Here is a 19,412-nt window from a genome sequence, read left to right on the forward strand (position 1 = left end):
ATGAACCAAACCCGATAAAACAGGCCAGGTGAACAGTGAGGAGGAACTGTCGTGCGATTTCATGCTCAGTGCATCCATAATGCTTTTTTCCAACTACTTGTAGGATGACAGATGATCACCAACTTACTTCATGTTTATTTTTCTAATGGGTGATTTAAGTATAATTTCCATTTTGAATATACACCAGCTAGCACATATATATATACACACACACAGTAAAGGTAGTCTCCGGGTTACATATGAGATAGGGACTGTAGGTTTGTTCTTAAGTTGAATTTGTATGTAAGTCGGAACAGGTTCATTATTTTATTAAATGCAATTAGGACAGATGTTTGTCTTAACATATTATTAGGCAGCGTGGTGTCAGTTACTGTAAAAAAAAAAAAAACCCACTGTGAAGTAATCACAAACAAAGCAAAAAAGAACAAAAAAAACTTTATGGAGTCATTCATTAACCTCTGGAGCAAGCTGTGCTTTGATATGCAAAAAGAAACAATGGCAGAGATTGTCTTGGTCATTAAAGTGTTACAAGAGCTTGCAGAAAAGCTCAAGTCATGCCAACCGCCCCCCTCCCCTCCTCCAATCCCCGCCCTGCACACGAGGAAGCAGGGAAGGCTGTTTCGTATCTAGGAGTCCGTATTTCAGATGTCCTTAACTCGGGGTCTACCTGTATATACTCACCTTGATACAGCAATGTAACCTGCACTGCTGGACTTTCATCACTAGATGTTCACAGTCTTCAAAGGTGGTTGATACCTAGAATCAAGTAACACAGAAGACAGAGGACATACTGTAAGTGCAGGGCATCACTACTCTTCACTGTGTAATAGCGCAGGAAGTAGTGCAATGTAATCAAAATATAATATAGAATAAACTATACAACAATTATTTTGTTTTCTGCAGCCTGGGGAATGTTTTATTCTATCATGTATTATTTGAGTACATTTCTCCAACCACATCATATATTTTTACTCACATTTTTTTATTCATATATTTTTGTCACTTTGGTCCAGGCTAATGGCTAGTAAATGATCTGTGTTATGTCACATCATTTTAGTAAACTAAAGTGTTTACTAACAGAAAATCCCAAAATCGATGTAAAAAACCCTTTTAGGAAAATATTCTGGAATCTCACCATCCTTTGCGCTCACTTATAATGTTGGTAACTATAAAATTTTAGATGTACCATCACATTTTGTCGTAATGACCACAGTCCAAATAGAAAGAATAAGTGTTCCTATCATGGACACATCAAGGAAATCTAACAAGAGGTTATATCTCAATTATGGTTCTTTTATATTGATTGCAATCCGCATGATATTAGCGGCCATTTCCCTTTAAATGTGGTCGCAGACAGGCAGTGACAATGCCCTCTACCTTTCTGTTCCTTCAGCATAATGATAATTTTATTAGATGATTCTGAGTTGGCATTTGGCAGACAAGCAATAGATAACCCACGACTGCTGCGGCTTCTGCCTGGTCATTATCAATGTGATGAGTTTTTCAGAGGCATAAAGAAACGAAAGTATGTCAGACCTCATCTATCAGTCATTGAGCTCCCATGTAAGATGTTTTGTAGGGTGTATTGGGTTATAATGGGACCATATGTCAATCTTACGAGCTTGACGTACACAGTTGAACTTTCTCAACAAACTTCTTTATTTAGCTTGTTCCACTCCAAGGATTTGATTTTCTTTCATGTGCTTGATGAAAAACTGTTTATTTTTCAGTGATTTATATGGTGCTGACATATTCAACCCGGCTTTACAGAGAATGTTGAAGCAACAGTCTACCAAAAGAGCTTACAATCTAAGGTCTCTAGCACTGTAAATGACAAAAGGGGTAATTAAACCCGGACTAAGTGTTAAATAATCACAAATATTCCACCATGCTGTATCCAGTTCTTGTTTTTGTATGTTTTAATGAAACATAATTAGCATTGTAGAACATGGGTTTAATTATTAAAGCCAAGAAAATGAAAAGTCACACTTGGCAATAATAACATAATTTCAAATATTAAAAAAAAATGTCCTAAAACACAGAAAAATAAATGTATTGTGTACAATTGTATTATGCTATAATAATTGGATATACTTGCAAAGTGCCTCCGAACTTGCTAGCAAAATTTTTCTTTTACAGGGGTGTCAATTCCCGAACAGAGCTCCCTCCCTGCATGTCATAGGCATCTCCTTGCCAAAAATGAAACTTCTTTTCAAGTGATGATTTTATTCCTAACAAGTGGAGACTTTTGGAAAAAATCAATAAGCCAATAATTAGAGTAGATAATGAGGATTCTGGGTGGAATAATGATGTGAAAAAGGAAAGGTGGGGGGCACAATCACAACATTACAAGGGTGTCACACATATGGCTGCAAGTTATAGCTATAAATAAATAAAATAAAATAGCTATAAACAGTTGTATGAAGGAAGGTGTGACAATGGGGGGAGGCAGATTGCTTTCAGGTGCCTTCATCTGCATTTGAGATCAGTTTGAGACACCTAAATAAAGGACAGAATGTGGAACTTTTTTTAGTTTATATGTAACAATGCATTTAGTTTTTAAACTTCCAGAACTGTGTTTTTTTATATCTGCCTGAAGTCCTTCTTTTACTCCAAGCTCCATATGGCTCCCTTTGTTTACCAAGATAGCACTGACACTGCCATATGTTATATTTTACACTTACCCATCAATGTACTACAAAACATGTAAAAGTACATGCACATTTTTAACAATTGTTCTGTAAATTGAAAAGGAACTTGAAAACAATTAGGCAAACTTATGCATAAAGTTATTACTAAATAAGATTGTGTAGTTCCTGTGCTGAAACGGATCCATGACTGTATTTCACATATACGTTTCCAGTTTAGTTTTCAAGGTTTTTTTTGCAGTGGCTATCAGTAAATCAGATATTGAATTATACTGTGTTATGTGTAGTTTGAAAACTGCTGTGAGAAAACAAGTTGGGAGTTTTGTTTTGCAGCCTAAGTGCTTTGTCCATGATTCTTCTGTTACATGAACCATGTATGTAAGTAAACATGTCCACTTTTTATATATGTTTGGTAACAAAAAGTTAGGAGGTAAACACTTCAAAATAGGGAATATGCTAAACATCCTTCTTTTGGGAGCCATCTACTGGCATTTGCCACTAGAAGCTCCTGTTCTCAATTCATTTCATCTCAGTTCATCAACCATAATATAGTAATTACATGCAGGTTGGAGACTTCACCTGCAAAGTAATCAAAATCATTAGCATGCAGATGTCACTGCAACCTAAGGATAATAGTGTTCATTTGTTCAATATTGTAATTATCTAATATAATTACAGTATTAAAAATAAAAACATTTGTTGCAATTAGATTTTTTATTATATCATTCTGTTTAAATGCGTATACACTTTTCAGTTCATAATCAAAGAATAAAGCACTTTTTGTTTCTTTTTATTACTGACAAAATTATAGGTCCCTAAAGTCTAATAACACTTCCAATTTAAATCCACTACATACATTATTCGTGCACCAAAACAAAAGGTGCGAAAGTCTTTAAGTTTGTTATTTGTAAAAACAACCACAACATGTTGATGTTCATGTTACATACTTGTAACGTGAAGACAGTTCATGTTCTCTGTGTGGTTTCTCTGCAAACGTCCAGCACACTCCTTACTGGGTCAGTGCTAGGGCTCTCCAACAAATGTCTTCAATTATACTGTTTACTGATTTAAAAATGCCAGGTATACAATTTAGTATACAAGTAGTTAACTGGTGCACACTGACTCTACTACAAGGGACAGTTTTCAGGCAATAATGACCTCTGGTCACAAAATATATTCAATATCCAAGAAGTAAATTCCACAGATAAAAATGATATATCCAACACAGTCCTTTCCCTTTCATTTCCTTTTACTTTAAAATAATTTCTCTGTAGCACAATGACTTTACATTCTTTTCTCTAGAAATGGTGAGCAAAGCCAGGAATCTTGTGATACTTCACATTATGCATTGACCTTAAACTGTATTGAAATCCTAAATGAAAGGATAGCAATCATCTTTAGCTCAGTCTCTCACCTGTGTCTGGGTCCTCTGAGATTTTCTTTCTCCTTTGGATAAAAATGAGCCAAGTTCTCATTCATTGTCAAGGGTGGCAGAGGGCTTGATGCTTTTCCATAGCTTTGGCTTCAACAATGGTACAATATTTTAATGTACATTTGTCATTTTTTTTATCTTTAACCAAAGTAGCACCATGGTGGCTAAGTGCTCAATTCTGCTGCTTTACACAGCCAGTGATTTCAAGATTTATTGTGTATAATCTGTCTTGTGTTAGACTTTATTTTAAATTGAATGAATGGCCATTTATAGACATTTTCTTTAATATAATTATCAATAGAAATACAGTTAAAAAAACATTTGTCTACAGAGCTCAATAGCTAAGACTATTATTAGGACAGTAAAATATACTCCTCCTCCCCTGTACCGTTGTAATGCTCCAGGTCTGCCTTTTCAGGCAATTACCTACTAAGTTTCAATGACAATAAGATGTGTATATATCTATATATTTATATGTATATATTTATATATATATATATATATATATATATATATATTTTATATATAAAACAACTAATTTCGGTAGGCAAATCTTTTTCCCATTCTTTCCCACTCTTGGTTATATAGTGTACAAACTAGGGAAACAGAGAGAGTGAAAACTGATCAACATAAACAAGATCAATTGATCAAATTGTATAAACTAAAACAATTAACAATTACCACTATAGTATCTTGGAAGGATGTTCAATAAACAAACTTCCTGTTAAGTTTCTTATTTCATCATAAAACTTTTGCTAGAAAATGATCAGACCTAAACATATGCATTTTAACACGATATATAAATTGTTAACATATAAATTGTTACTGAGAACACAGAAAGAGAAATTTTCTTCAGGGATCGATGAGACAATTTTTCCTGCAACCGCACAATGTGATTGGGGTACTGATATATATATATTTATATATATATATATATATATATATATATATATATATATATATATAAATTTGGCAGTACCTGATTAATATGTCTTTTTTTACCCAAATTATTTAGTAACAAAGGAAATGGATAAGGCTGCAGTCAAACAACCAAATGTCAACTCTTTTTAATAATTTCTGGGAGTTTGGGATGAAAGCAGTATATTTACAACCCAGCTCAGAAATCTTTTTTTCAATGTGTTCCCAAGCAATACATCTCCAGTGACTCATCAAAACCCAATTGGTATTCCAGCTGTGTAAAAGCTGCAAATCAGAAGTGACGTTGTATAGCTCCTTTCGGGGTTGCTATTGAACATACATATTTTGCTAGCTGTTATAATGGGTTTTATTTACTAAAGCAGTTTAGGATGTGCACTTAGTGAAATATTACTTTGCAAGGGAATTCTTATTTAGCTTAGTGAATGCTTTGAAAAATTTGTTTTGCAATAAATACTCAACACAATGTAAGAAAATGTAAGAAAGCATGAATTTGCTTCACCTTGATTGTATGGATAAATGGAGCAGATCTTTACTTTATTCACTAAGCTAAGTGAAAATTCTTTGCAGATTGGTAGTTAATTTTGCTAAGAAATGTTAAGTAATTCTATCCCAATAGTATTCTGACAGATTCACTCACCCACCTGAACTGATCTCACATTGTTGGTGTAAGACTTGTTTCCATAAACATATACATATATTTGTGGGTTCTCAACCCTAAAAATTGTAACATCTGCAGCTTTACTGTTTGGCCATCAAATTCTATAATGAATTGGCTGTGGTGTGAACATATGTGGACTCTGGGGGTTCAAAATGCAGGCTTTTTTGCCTCAGTGCTCCCCATACTGTCTGCTTTTTCGGCACCACCATGAAAACCCCAAGTATATCCCTGGGAATATTAGCTTGTCTTGCATTTACAAATACATCCTGTGTTAATGAGGTAGTAATGAACTAATTCATTAACATTTTCACAGCTTACATTATAAACTGTATACTTAATTTTCAAGAAAAGATAGGAAATTTCCAATCTACTGCTAATGATAAATTAAAATGTCCACCGCGGCAGTACTCTTATCAAGGGCAAACAAAGATATTCCATATTCTGACAATATTTAGCAGCCATCAATAAGGAAGGTAAAACTCACGTTATGCCCTTGCTGTTGGGTTTAGGTTGATTATTTGACTTAATTAAAGAAATGTAAGATTATGTTTCCATTTCATCTTCTCATTTCAGATAGCATGGAAAAAATTGAATTCTGTGTTTGTTTTTAATACAGACAAGGACATAATGAAATGAAAGGTTATGCTGGAGGAGGAAGTTTAAATAAGTGAGATTTAATAAAATTCTAAATAGTGTAAAATGATTAGTTTTTATTAAATGTAACATTTTAATACAGTCTGGGATGAGAAATATTTTCTCTTATTGGGCTTTTTTTTAATAAAATGCTTCAAAATTACAGATGATGTCACAGTTTGCTCTTAATTGCTACCTAGCCTTAGAACTTATAGTAGTACTAATAGTAGGTACAATACTATAAAGAACTTACGTACATTAGCTTCCATAGATAAGAACTCTGGAATTAGTGTTTGGGATGGAAAAAGCAAAAACCAAGTTCAGAATGAAGCATCTCACCTGAACAGCTTCTTCAGGTGAGATGCCTTATAGGTATACCATCTTACCTACAGAATCACTATAGAGAATGAATGGGTGAGCCAGTTCAGTACTGATCACTGCCATCTGCTGTCAAATGTCCAGTTGGTGACAGTAGGTGCCAATTAGTGGTATTCAACTGACATGCCACCTAAAGCAAAAGAAACACATAAAGCAAAAGAAAAAAGGCTTAAGTTTTGAACATCAAGAGGACTGTAACAGAGGTTTCAAAAATGGACCCCAGAGAGGAATGTATAGGTGTAAGCAGCTGAATGGCTGTCAAGGTGCCAGTTGCCAGGATCCAACAGGTACCCTTGTTGCCATATGTCGAAACCTATTACTTGTCCCTGCATGCCCTCACCCCTAAATAGCTCAGAAACTCCAATAATAGCTAAAAAATTAAACCAACAAACCCTTACCTCCCCCTTGGACTTACCACTGAATTTTTAGCCCAGGTCCCTTAACATTAAACCTTAACCTAACACGTCAACTTCAGCATACCTTTTTACCTACCCCTAAACGTACCACTGAAGCCTTTACTCCAGAACATATCTCTGAACACCTAACCTTACACTTAATTTGCACTGGAAACCTTGATCTGAATCAACGTTTTCAGACCAAATATAGTGAAAATTCATTAAAATTAAGGGGAAACTGTTGTTTTGGTAAAATGTCACTCTCACTAAAATCATTTTAATTGTGGAAATTAGCTACATTTGTGGTTTTTAATGGCTGCAAACTCTTTTTAAATGACTCCTGAATATTAAGGAAGCTCTTTTTAACTGTTCTGGACATGTTCTTGTGTCAAAAGCTGGTCAGGAAGGTAGACATTTTACTTGAGAAATGAGAAAAGTTTTATAGCAAAGTTTAAGAAGAACTCTGTTGTACCTTAGATTTCCTTTTAACCCTCCATATTCAGCCAAACAAGGCCACCTTGTCCCTGCTATACATTTAGGATATTGCCAGCAAGGGCTCTATTTTTAAAGCAGGTACTCAGACATTCTCTTGAAATTCCTTGATGAAGAATCTTTCAGGTCTATGTATTTTAAAGGCAGTAATCAATTCTTCACCTGGAATGTCTGATTCCCTGCTTTATAAATAGGAGCCGTACATGCCTGCTCCTAATCCCAGATGAAGGCCATTTTATTTTTGCAAATTTTATAAACTTGGAGACTAGTAGACTAGCTTTAAACCAATTCAAAAATATATTTATAATAAATTAAATAATATTAACATCAGTTTTAACAACATTTTTAATTTGTGCAGTTTCATATATGTCAACCATTTCATAGGTAGGTTATACACTTAAAAAACTCACATCAACATCACCTAGAAGCACGTGAGCTCTTTGGCAGAATAACAAATACCTCACACTTGAGATAAAAAGGATGAGTAATTTTTGCATTGATTATTACTCTAAAGCATTATCCATTCATATTTCCACATAAAATATTGCATCATTATAAATATAATTTCCAACCAACAATTTCATTACAACTAAAGAAATACTTTAAATTGTTCTGTCATCATGAATATGAATTTTAAATCCAAAGAGGATCGAGCAACACTTCACATCAAGTCCCTATTGTTTATTAATTCATTTGGCTGAAGTCCTAATGATATTCACAATGAGCTAATCAATTATTCAGTAATCTCCCAGGAAGGTCTTGGCAATTAAACCCCTTCATATCTGGAAGAAGCGTCATTTGCAATGCATTATGGGTTTGCTATGCACTAAAGGGATTAATAGTAATTATGATGCTCTGCAAGAAAGCATAACTGAGGGAGGATAAGGGTCATTATCATTGGGTTATGAACCAGAAAACCACAACTCCAAAGCACATGGCTGTGACCTCTGCAAAGTCAATGGCCTCCTTGTGATTCAGGTATTATGAGTCATACTGATATGTGAGAGGAACTGTGCAGGACAGCTAATGGTGAGACAATGCTCTCAAAGAATAAGAGATTTAAGTTACTGTCACCCTAAAAACTAAACTGCATAAATCCATAGACAGTCCATACACACATGAAATGACATATACGAGAGATGATTTATCTGCCAAAGAACACAACACGGTCCTATCCAGGCAGAGTAAGATACCTTATTTTGGACAGTTCTGTTCAGTTCATTAGCATACAGGTCTTGTCCTTGCAGCCTATGACTTGACAGCAAAGGGAGAAGCAGTAGACTGATAAGGTCATTCTTTCCTTACTTTCTATTAGATTCCTCTTTACAGGACAGCAACTGATTGGCTTTTTCTGTTGCTTCCTCCACAGTCTAAGCACAACTGATGTCAGGTTATTAGAGGTACCTACAATGATCACATTAAACAGGATAATATTAATGAATATGGATATGCAATTTTACTTTATTTGCTTTAAAGCAATAATGATGAGTTCAAGATCTCAGCTTCATGGTCCATGCATCAGTCCCACCAAATATAAACCCCTGGAAATCAAATCAATTCCACTTCCTATTTGATATGTTACCTGGTTAATGTGCAGTACCAACAAAGAAAATGCAAACATAGCTCCAATATTGCAATAGATTAGCCTTTGCTGTCCTAAATAAGATGTGGTGCCAGTAATCAAATTCTGAACCGCATATTAGTTGCTTATTAGCTTTCTAAAATTGTTAATTAGCTTTATTTTGTGACATCAGTATCTTCCCATATTTACATGTATATTTGTATGTTTAAATGATAAGATAACATTATGCTTGCTGATTAACTCAGGGTCCACAACCCAAATATAAGCTGGTGCAGGATTATTAAACAAATGAAAACAAATATGTATCTGCCCCCAATGGCATCCAGACAACTTTATATGACTTCTGTGTTATTGAACACAAGGGAGCCTGATATAATAAAACTCTCCAAGGCTGGAGAGGATACACTTTTATCAGTAAACAGAGGATAGAAGATAGAAGATGATGAGCCTGATCAGGAGTGTAGTCTTAAAAAAGAACAGGGGGCATGGTACTATCCATGGCGAGCGTGCTCATCATTGTTATGTAAACGTTCCCCACCCCACTACACCCCTGCCTATGTGTCACTCAAAGGGGAATAAACCTCCTCCAGAGGGACTTCATAATATCAGAACCCGTCCACGCCGGTTAAGACCTGCGATGGGAGAGAAGGTGGGTTGTGTTCAGAGAGACAACCCCCTCATTGCCCTAAACCTGCAAATTCATACAGTAGACATGGTCTGCGACCCTGCCTGGTGCCCCCCCCCCCAGCGGGGTCCTTCTTTTAGAGAAGGACCCCCGGACACTCTTTGCAAAGTAAGGGCCCACCCATCATTTCGAATTTGTAATCATTCTTATTTTATGCATGCATTTTTTTACTCCCATTAGCCCCATAGGCAGTAGATGTAGCATTTGATGGCTTTCTAATTCTGAAGATTATTGAAGGTGCAAAGCATAACAGCAAAGTATTTCTCTAAAAACAAAAATGTATATGAACATCAATCAGGAGCTTATGTGCACTTTATTTGCTTTCATTAATGACCTATTTTAAATTTAAAAAAAAATTATATTATAGGATATTATACATTATAAGTACTTACCTGTAATATTGTTTTTGTTGTTCCTGCAGAACCAAGCTCCCATTATGTCATTTCTCTGAAAGCTTTCAATAATGCCGGCGAGGGCGTTCCTCTTTATGAAAGTGCAACAACCCGATCTCAAACTGGTAGGTTGAAAGGCTTCCTTGCTATTATTTTATTTTTGTCCATATGTTTATTTTATTCAAGGAGATTATAATTGCAGAAAATGAACAGGCAAGTGTAAAGGAATAAACTACTGTGGCATAATGCTTTATAATTAAGGTGATTAACATTAATGTTCTGTATGTAATGTAAAAGCAAAATATTTTCTAGGAAAGCTACTTTGACTTTAATAACACACTAATTTTTTCATAGAATGTAAATGTTAGTCATTTCATTTGCTTTGAAAAAATATATATTTATACATGAGTTGGCTCATTTTTATGCCTTGGATTTTTGTACTTTTTTTATATGTATGATATTGTTATTTACTAATGTTATAACTTGATGCAAGTTATAACAAATTTTTAATAGGGTTCAGCAGGCACAATATAAATACTATTAGGCTAAGTCTACATTGATTTTATTTTAATGTTTTAAATGTGCCAAGCAAGAGTGCCAGAAGGAAGCCAAACAAAAGGGTAAACATCTCCCAAATGTTCCAAAATGCCCAAAAAACACTTAAAGGTGTCCAAAAACACTTAAAGTTTCACTCATAGTTTGGACATGAGGGGGGTTTGGACAATTTTGGATATTTGGAAGGTGTTTTGGGGCATTTGGCTGTCTTTTATGAGCATTTATGGGCATTTTAAATCATCCAAAAGCTGCAGGATGTGTTTCCTTTACAGGCCAGGTTAAACGCTGTTTTCTTTTAAATGCCCAGGTTAAACGCTGAGGAAACAGTCTGTGTGGATTAAGCCTTAAAAATATCACTAATTCAGCACTCAGGGAATTCAGCATTCAGGGAATGGGGACAAGTCTCCACATTCAAGTCTAGTGCCGATTGGCTGAAAAAAGAAAACCTCAGTTATCCGGAAACTACACTTACCTGGAATCGTCCATTTCCCGTGGGTGCTGGATAACTGAGGTTCTACTGCATCTTTTTTCCAACTATATCAAATTCTGCAAAAAAAGTTACCACACCTTGTATGTGTTCCCAGTATTTCGCACATACTGTTAAGCGTTAGCACATTCGTCCCACAATACTTGAAGTATAATACCTACACCCTGCTTCTGAATCCTGAAAGTTAGAAAAAAAAAACTACATACATACACTTACTATATATTAATTAAACTTCTAGAACATAGTTGAGTTTATTAGTGTGTATGCCGATGATTTTACCCAAAAAATCTTTTATTGGGGATAAATACATCTTGAGTGTGACATTCTTGGCTGTTTTCTTTTGATGCAATATTCTGAAGTTTCACATTGATGTATGTCTGTGAGAGCAAAAAAAAATTCAAAAGGGAACTGTGAAGAATATTCCAATCAAATCAAATTCAAGAAGTAGCACAGCAAGCAAAAATTTAATGGTGTCGATCTTTCGTGAAGTATTCCCAAAAGGAATAAACCAGGAACTACAGCTTTACCTTTCTGTTGTACACTGTCTCAACAACTGGGTTGAATCAATATGTAATTTATATTTCATTGTAAAATATTATAATATATGTTGCTTGTTTTTTGAAGACAGTTGTACTAAAAATATTGTGAATCAAAAATCAATACATATAAAATCCATGCTTTCTTTAATAAACAAGATAGAGGGCTGGCTAAATTAAATGAAATAATTATAATACATTTTTTTTTCAAAAAAGCACAAATAAAATTTGAACCAGGGGACATTGCTATTTATAAATTCATGTTTTATGTTATTATTTGTTGTTTTATCCACTTTTTTTTCTTTTTTTTTTCTGCAACTCAATCTTTTTTTTATTACTCTAGAGACAGTTGGAAAAAATCTGTATTTCATTCCGAGGTTAAGTTCAATTGAGAGACACAAGGTCTATGAATGATAGTTGTGCTCCTTCAGATAGAACCTGTTATTCATGGCCACACATCTATCATTTAGGATTACTTATGCGTGTCATTACAGTTCAGCATTGCAGGCTGGGTTGACCTTACAGTTATCCAAAGTTGTGAACCAGTTACTTTAAGGATTGATAAAAGTTGTGAAAGTTCACTTTTCAGCAACAACTGACAATCATTGTATACCAAATGGGAATAAGATCCTATTTTATTTGATATTTATTAAGAGATTATTTTATTTTGAAGAAATTAATAATTTCTGTGGCAAATGAAAATATGTAGGATATATCATAGTTTTTTAAATTATATCTAAAGTCAAAATGTTAGGTTACTTTTAACCTCATCAGTTAAAAATCATTGGTGACGGGTGACGATAATACGAGTAGTTACAACTAGAGACCTGTCTTTGATTCTCCAATTCAACAACTTAATCTGGGTACACTGGAAAAAGTCAGAAGGCCAGGGATTGAAGCCCAAATCAGCTTACTAAACCCAGTAATAGAAGTTGACTAGGCACCATGATGTACGGTAACACTGTCACCTACTGTACCACTATTTAAATAATATATGACCCCAGCAACAGAGAAGGTAATGCTTTCAGTGCTTCAGGAAGAGAAATAAATGCAAGCTAACTAGGTTCATCCCCTTCAGACATTGTAGCTTCTCCATGGCTATGCCAGCTCTTGCCGCTTTGCTTGGTAATCCATAATGGTATCAGTGGATGAACTGAAACCCTATATTCTCATTCACATTCCAGCCACAGTAGTAGAGGCCTTCTAATAAATCTATCTCAATAACACAGTATTTGGAGCCTTCTATTCAGTTTATCCTAAGACCACAGTTGTATCTACCTTCTATTTAGTAAATACCAAGACCACACTAGTAGGAGCCTTCTATTTTGTCTATCCCAAACCACAGTAGTAGGAGTCTTTGAAAGCCCTACAATTCTTTTGGATTAGCAGCACTTTCCATAATCTCGAGCTTGCCAGCATTTTGTTTAAATTGTATATTAATAGGTTAGTATCTGTATGAAATCATGCGTAGAGTAGTATTTTATTTTTCAATACACATTCAATGATATCTACAGTAATAGGTCAATCGAATTTTTTTTTTAAATATATATATATATTGTCTGAATTAGGCAATAATACATATTTCAGACTATATATATATATATATATATATATATATTTATATATTCTTATTTCAATATGTGCTTTAGCCTACCTCTTGCATGTTGCAATTGTTTCTTTTTTCATTGTTATATTGAATTTAATTATATAATCCTAATGCAATATTCCTTGTACAGGATTGTTAAATCTTAAATTACAGCTAAAAGCAATTTAAATTAGTTGATAGATCTAATCTACCATCCTAAAAAGCAAACTTGTATTTTATTAGATGGAGAAGAGAATAGGTAGATACATAAAGATATCATTATATATTGCTAATACACTATCACAAAAACAATATATAATGATATTATATCGCTCAAACTAGAGAATTACAAAAATATAAAACTATAAATAATATAAACTATAAATAATTTTTATTTCTTTTTTTCCCTCTCACACCTTTTCTTCATTAAACCCATTGTGTTATTTTTTGCTGTATAACTTTTATTTTAATTTGATGCATGATTATCCAGACCCCCTGGATCCCTCAGAAATTGAGTTTTATCCTTTTATTGATGATTTCCCCACCTCCGTCCCAGAAATGTCCACCCCCATGCTCCCACCAGTAGGTGTTCAGGCTGTCGCGCTAACTCATGATGCCGTGAGGGTCAGCTGGGCGGATAACTCTGTCCAAAAGAACCAGAAGACAACAGAGGTTCGTTTCTACACCATACGATGGAGAACCAGCTACTCGACCAGTTCAAAATACAAGGTAATTTCTTTTCATGTTTCGGTGTTATAGGGTATAACACCAACAATATTGAGGATGATTTACTGAATGAGTAGAACATGTTCTCTTTTCAAAGTTAATTTTCAGTTTGAAAAGAGTACCCAATCACACGCAAAGCGAGCAGGATTGATAGAGGTCAGCTCAGATTAAACTGATTCATTAAACTAAAGTCACCTACATACATGACCTGAAAGATTTGATATTATTTATAAATGATGCTATTACAATTTTGAGGTTATTGGTTTTTAGACAAGGTTATATTACTTTTTAGGGTAAATTAATGGTTTGATGGTATCGTTTTATTAATTCTTGGGGACATTTAATACTTGGTACTAATGAAGAGAAGAATGCATACATAGTGATGAAGGGTTTAGTTTTTTTTAGTGTAGGTGTTTTAAATAATAAATGACTATAAACCTCATCTTATTTCTGCAACATTCATTTTAACTTTATATTCATAACATCTCAGTTATCAAGATAGCATAAAATAAAACAATAAACATATATCCATTTATTTAACCCTTTATCTATTTCCTAAGCTTTTAATTTAGCATTTTAAAACTTGAATGTACTGATGGTCTTTTCTTCTTCTATAAGTCTGCTGATACAACATCTTTAAGCCACACTGTCACCGGTCTCAAGCCAAACACAATGTATGAGTTTTCAGTCATGGTCACAAAAGGAAGACGATCGAGCACATGGAGTATGACCGCGCATGCCACAACTTATGAGACAGGTAAAAGCAAATATATTACTAAAACATCAATGGAGTTGCAGGAAAAAATCACCTTGCCTAGTGTAGTTTACCTACAAGCTTCTTATGTCTCTTGAAGACTTCAGTGGCAAAACCTTGCTCCCATTTCTGTTGCTACCAGGGGTGTAGTTGTAAAAAAAGAAAAGGGGGCACGGTACTATTCATGGTAAGCGTTCATGTGCATCGTTGTTTTGTAAATGTGCCCGCCACACTACACCCCTGCCTATGTGTCACTCAAAGGGGATGAAACTTCCCCCAGAGTGATGTCATGATACCAGAACCCGCCCACTCTCCCATCACAGGTCTGACCCTGCGATGGGAGAGTGAGCGGATTGTGTTCAGAGAGACGACCTGCCCATTGCCCTGAGCTTGCAATTCCATACGGGAGATGTGGTCCCTGGCTCTGGCCAGGGCGCCCCTGGCGGACCACCCAAAAATTCTTTGTAAAATAAGAGTGGGCAAGCATGCCCATTCCCGAAAAAAGTGAGGCTTGGCAATCCCCTGGCTAAATACCATCTTAAATCCCACTGCTCCTCTAACATGCTAATGTGGTTGACGCCCCTGAAGATAATAAAACTACAAGCAGTTAGATACTTAATTAAAGTACAAATAGAAGGATTTCTGATTCAGTGCAGTTGTATATCTAAACACTGCTGCCAGTAAGCACAGTCAGGTCCTCCACTTTAGCAACAGCCCCCCCGATTAGGGACACATCCCCTGGCTACCGACTGAGCGCAGCACAGTACACCATGTACAGAACATCCATATAAAACAAATTCATATGTACATTTTTACCAGCTTTTTTTTTCAACCTTGAATTCCCAAAAGGCTTGTATGAGGAATATATATGTTACTTTTCTTTTTTAAAAAAAATAAGTAAACTTACTGGTTTATAATTGCAATAATTTGCTGTATTTCTTTAAAAAATATACTGTGTTTATTTGTGTACTGTTGTTTTTCATTATGGCAGCAATCTCACTGCAGTGGTTTGGCATTCTCTCCACCTGCATTAGGTTTAGAGCCCACTAATCACCGGGGAGCATGTGATTTGCTGAGTTAGAGCTATGCAATCAGCAACTTTCATGCTCCCTGCTTAGAAATCCTGGAGATCCCCTAGCTCCGGCTCGGCAGCCGGACCACTGCAGAGAGACTGCTACTACCATGATGGAAGCGATGCTCCTTTTCTTTGGCATAATTCCATGACTAAAATTGTTTTACCGTACTTGAGGCTGAATCATAATAAATGATAATAATAATATTTCAAAATCAGAGTTTTTGCGCAGCCTTATTCTAAATTTTTTTTTAAGAAACTACAATTGGACTTTAAAGTCCCTGCAGCTTGATAAATAAAAACAAAATTGATATTTTACCACCACCTCAACTGGCTATTTTTTCTGCTTTCCCTAATTGCCATCTATTGAAACGCACAGTAATCACTAACCTGAAGCTAGTGGTATTTTAAGGAATGATAACCTGTGCTGTAATCTTTGTAAATTGGCATTGATTTTACCATACTGGCCATTAAAATAATCCTGACAGTTTTACACTTATATAAAAAGAGGTAAAACATGTCCAAATACAGGGAAGACTATTTCAAGTTGTTATACATTTTAGTGCCTACTAAATTAGGTGACCCTGTCCCTAGGTGGGGGTTTAAAATATGGTTCTTTTCTATTTGGCTATTGCGGAATTTTAACTATAATACAAGATTTCTATCTCCTCTCCTGTAAAATAATTAAGGTAAAAAAATATTATTGTAGACATTCAACACATTTATTCCTTTCATGTCAGAGTTTATCTTCTGCACTAGTAAAAGAAAACTCTGGGGCACAAAAGTGTCAAGATGTCAAAATTACATGTGTGATTTTTCCTGATAATTCCCTCTACAATGTTCATAAATGCTACCAGCTTCCGGATTGTAGTGCTGTTAATTTATACATCCTACTTGGCCAACTCATTTTTTTTTCTTATTCACGCTTCAAGCTCCAACATCTGCCCCGAAGGACTTAACAGTTATCACAAGGGAAAGGAAGCCTCGAGCTGTTATAGTCAGCTGGCAGCCACCAATCGAAGCCAACGGCAAGATTACTGGTACCGTATATATTTGCTTGCTCCGCGGATTTTTTTCACCCTTTACTTCCCTATGTCTTGTGTGTAGGTGCAAAAAGGGAAATTTTCTAAAAAATTATGTACATGCTGCAAATTATTTACCATTGGTGCATGTAACAATGGGCCCCAAAGTTGGATGAATCCCCTGAAGTTATTAGAAAGTATTATTGAGGATGAGGTTATATTCTCATGCTTGTTCATGGATTGTTCTGATTACTTTGGCTTTTTATTTGTTCATGCATAATATGTTAGCACTATATCAACACTGTTTATTATTATTATTAATATTATTAATAATAATAATAATAATAATAATAATAATATTAATTCTTACAGATTATCCCAGAATCACAGACAAATGGTCCTCTGATATCCGAAGCCCTGTTTACTGCCTGATCCTAGAGGGTCTTTCAGCTCAGGCAAACTTATCACAGATAAATAAGGGGCAAATGTAAATCTTAAGATTTTAGGAGACATAATCACTTTGCACATTTAGGAAAAAGAGTCTTTTTATATATCAACCTCCAACTTCCTCCCCCACACCTTTTACCACCTCCTTACCTAACCAGAGTCTTTGCTGTTACACGCTTATGGACGTGGAAGAACAATTGACCTACCTATGTGACAGTGCTCACTACATTGTTATTGCCAATTGTTATGGCCCAAACATTGCCACCTGGCTGGGGGCAGTACCATTCACATTCAAAAGTTTTAACACCATCCAACACTTTAGTGGGCTCAGCAGGGAGTCAGTGAGTGATGTGAATAGGATATAAACCATATACAGAGTATATCCTATAAACTTAATGTCAGTTTAGTTAGAAGACTTCAGTTTTACTGCATGTGCTTCCAACATGCATGTTGGTTTTTCTGGATAACACTCAGTGCAGTAGAATTTCTGAGCCAGTAGTGTCCCTTCTTACCCTTTGCTGTCTGAAAGAGCAGAACCAGCAGGAATAAAACTCAATGACTGGACATAATCACTTCGTTTATGGACACTATTGTGAAGATATAGTCACACATACAATATTAACCATCAGACATATACAATGCTCATTCCCATAATGCGTCTAGACCCTTTATTAGAATTGTAAAAATCTACTTACCATTAAAGTACATGAGATATTCTAGACAGGATCTGATGTTGCTCTGTTCTACCAGAAGACTTTAATCAAACACCACTTAATCTCATAATGCATAAACATGATAATATGTCTGGGGAAAATTACACAGTTCTAGGCTCTTTATCAGCCTTTGAAAACATTTTAGCAATGCAACAATAGGCACTGTGTGGGCGCCTGGAGATATTTCAACGACAATATCTACAAAAGTTTTGTACTTTTATAGAAATTTAAACAAGAGGATCCTTTTTATGTCTCTTTTGTTCATTAAGAGACACAGCTGTTGATAGAAGGTGACCCATATAGAGATGGGTTGTGCTGCCATCTTCAGGGGTAGGATGCTGATTGCACAAACAACTAAATGGGAAGCTTGAAGGACAGCTCCCGGAGGTGGCTTTATTGCCCCCCGACTGTCAGAAAGAACCATAGGTTCACCCTACTCCATAGTAGTAGGTGAAAAACTGTCACTAATAGCTCCTGAAATTAAGGTTTTGTATTACTACTTTCAAGCAGATGACTGGTAGACAGCCCGATTTTTCAGATCAGATCATTTTTCAGCAGTCTCGCTTTAATAATGTATGTGTCCCTGCTAATTGGAATCAGGCCTCTCTGTGCTCCCATATAGTGGCAGGCTGGGTGTTCTAATGAAACAACCTACCCTATCGTGCCCTACTTCCTGTGTTTAAAATACATTCTTTTGCTTAACCTTAACTCCTTCTAGTCTGGCACAGAAGTTAACCCACTTTCTTTGTTCCTAACCTTAATTCCTTTCTTCCTGGTAACTAAAGCTTAACCACTCCTCTTGGCTTTTCACCTTAACCCCCTTATTGAGGCATAATCTTAGACCCTTACTTTTTGTCACTTAAAAATAATCTGCCATCTCTATGTGAGAACCTTTGGTCACCGTTGGTCTTACTAGTAGTCAGAACAATTTCCCATTTATTTTTCATTAATTTTTTCTATAAAGGATGTAAATGTTTTAGTTTGACCATTGTCTTGCCAAATAATTTGATTTGCACAGCAGTGGTCTATTCTACCTGCTGTTTCATCCACCCAGTTTCTCAGTTAGAAAAGGCAACTTTGAATCCAAATCAAGGAAGTTTCTTCTTTCTTCTTTTTCTTTTAGAAATCACACTGGCTAAATGTAGAATTGAAAAATAGAATTCTTTGTAGAGTTTTGTAGGATCTTTGGTGATAATAATTTTTGCACTTAACACACCTAATGCTGACACCAGAGAGATCATTTTTACTCTTACACTGAATGATGGATGCAGGTCCCCACAA

At 35.3% G+C, this 19,412-nt stretch overlaps 1 protein-coding gene across 1 annotated transcript in view; it reads left to right on the forward strand.

The window, feature by feature from the left end:
* The window catches only part of DCC (DCC netrin 1 receptor), a 420,583-nt gene that overhangs the window by 358,418 nt on the left and 42,753 nt on the right, over window positions 1-19,412 (forward strand). Inside the window, exons 16-19 of the mRNA XM_072413974.1 lie at window positions 10,264-10,359; window positions 13,888-14,126; window positions 14,742-14,880; window positions 16,882-16,989. Coding sequence (XP_072270075.1) covers window positions 10,264-10,359; window positions 13,888-14,126; window positions 14,742-14,880; window positions 16,882-16,989 — 582 coding nt within the window. The remainder of the gene's footprint in view (window positions 1-10,263; window positions 10,360-13,887; window positions 14,127-14,741; window positions 14,881-16,881; window positions 16,990-19,412) is intronic.

The sequence above is a fragment of the Pyxicephalus adspersus genome, chromosome 6, assembly GCF_032062135.1.
Source record: "Pyxicephalus adspersus chromosome 6, UCB_Pads_2.0, whole genome shotgun sequence".
Classification (NCBI taxonomy): domain Eukaryota; kingdom Metazoa; phylum Chordata; class Amphibia; order Anura; family Pyxicephalidae; genus Pyxicephalus; species Pyxicephalus adspersus.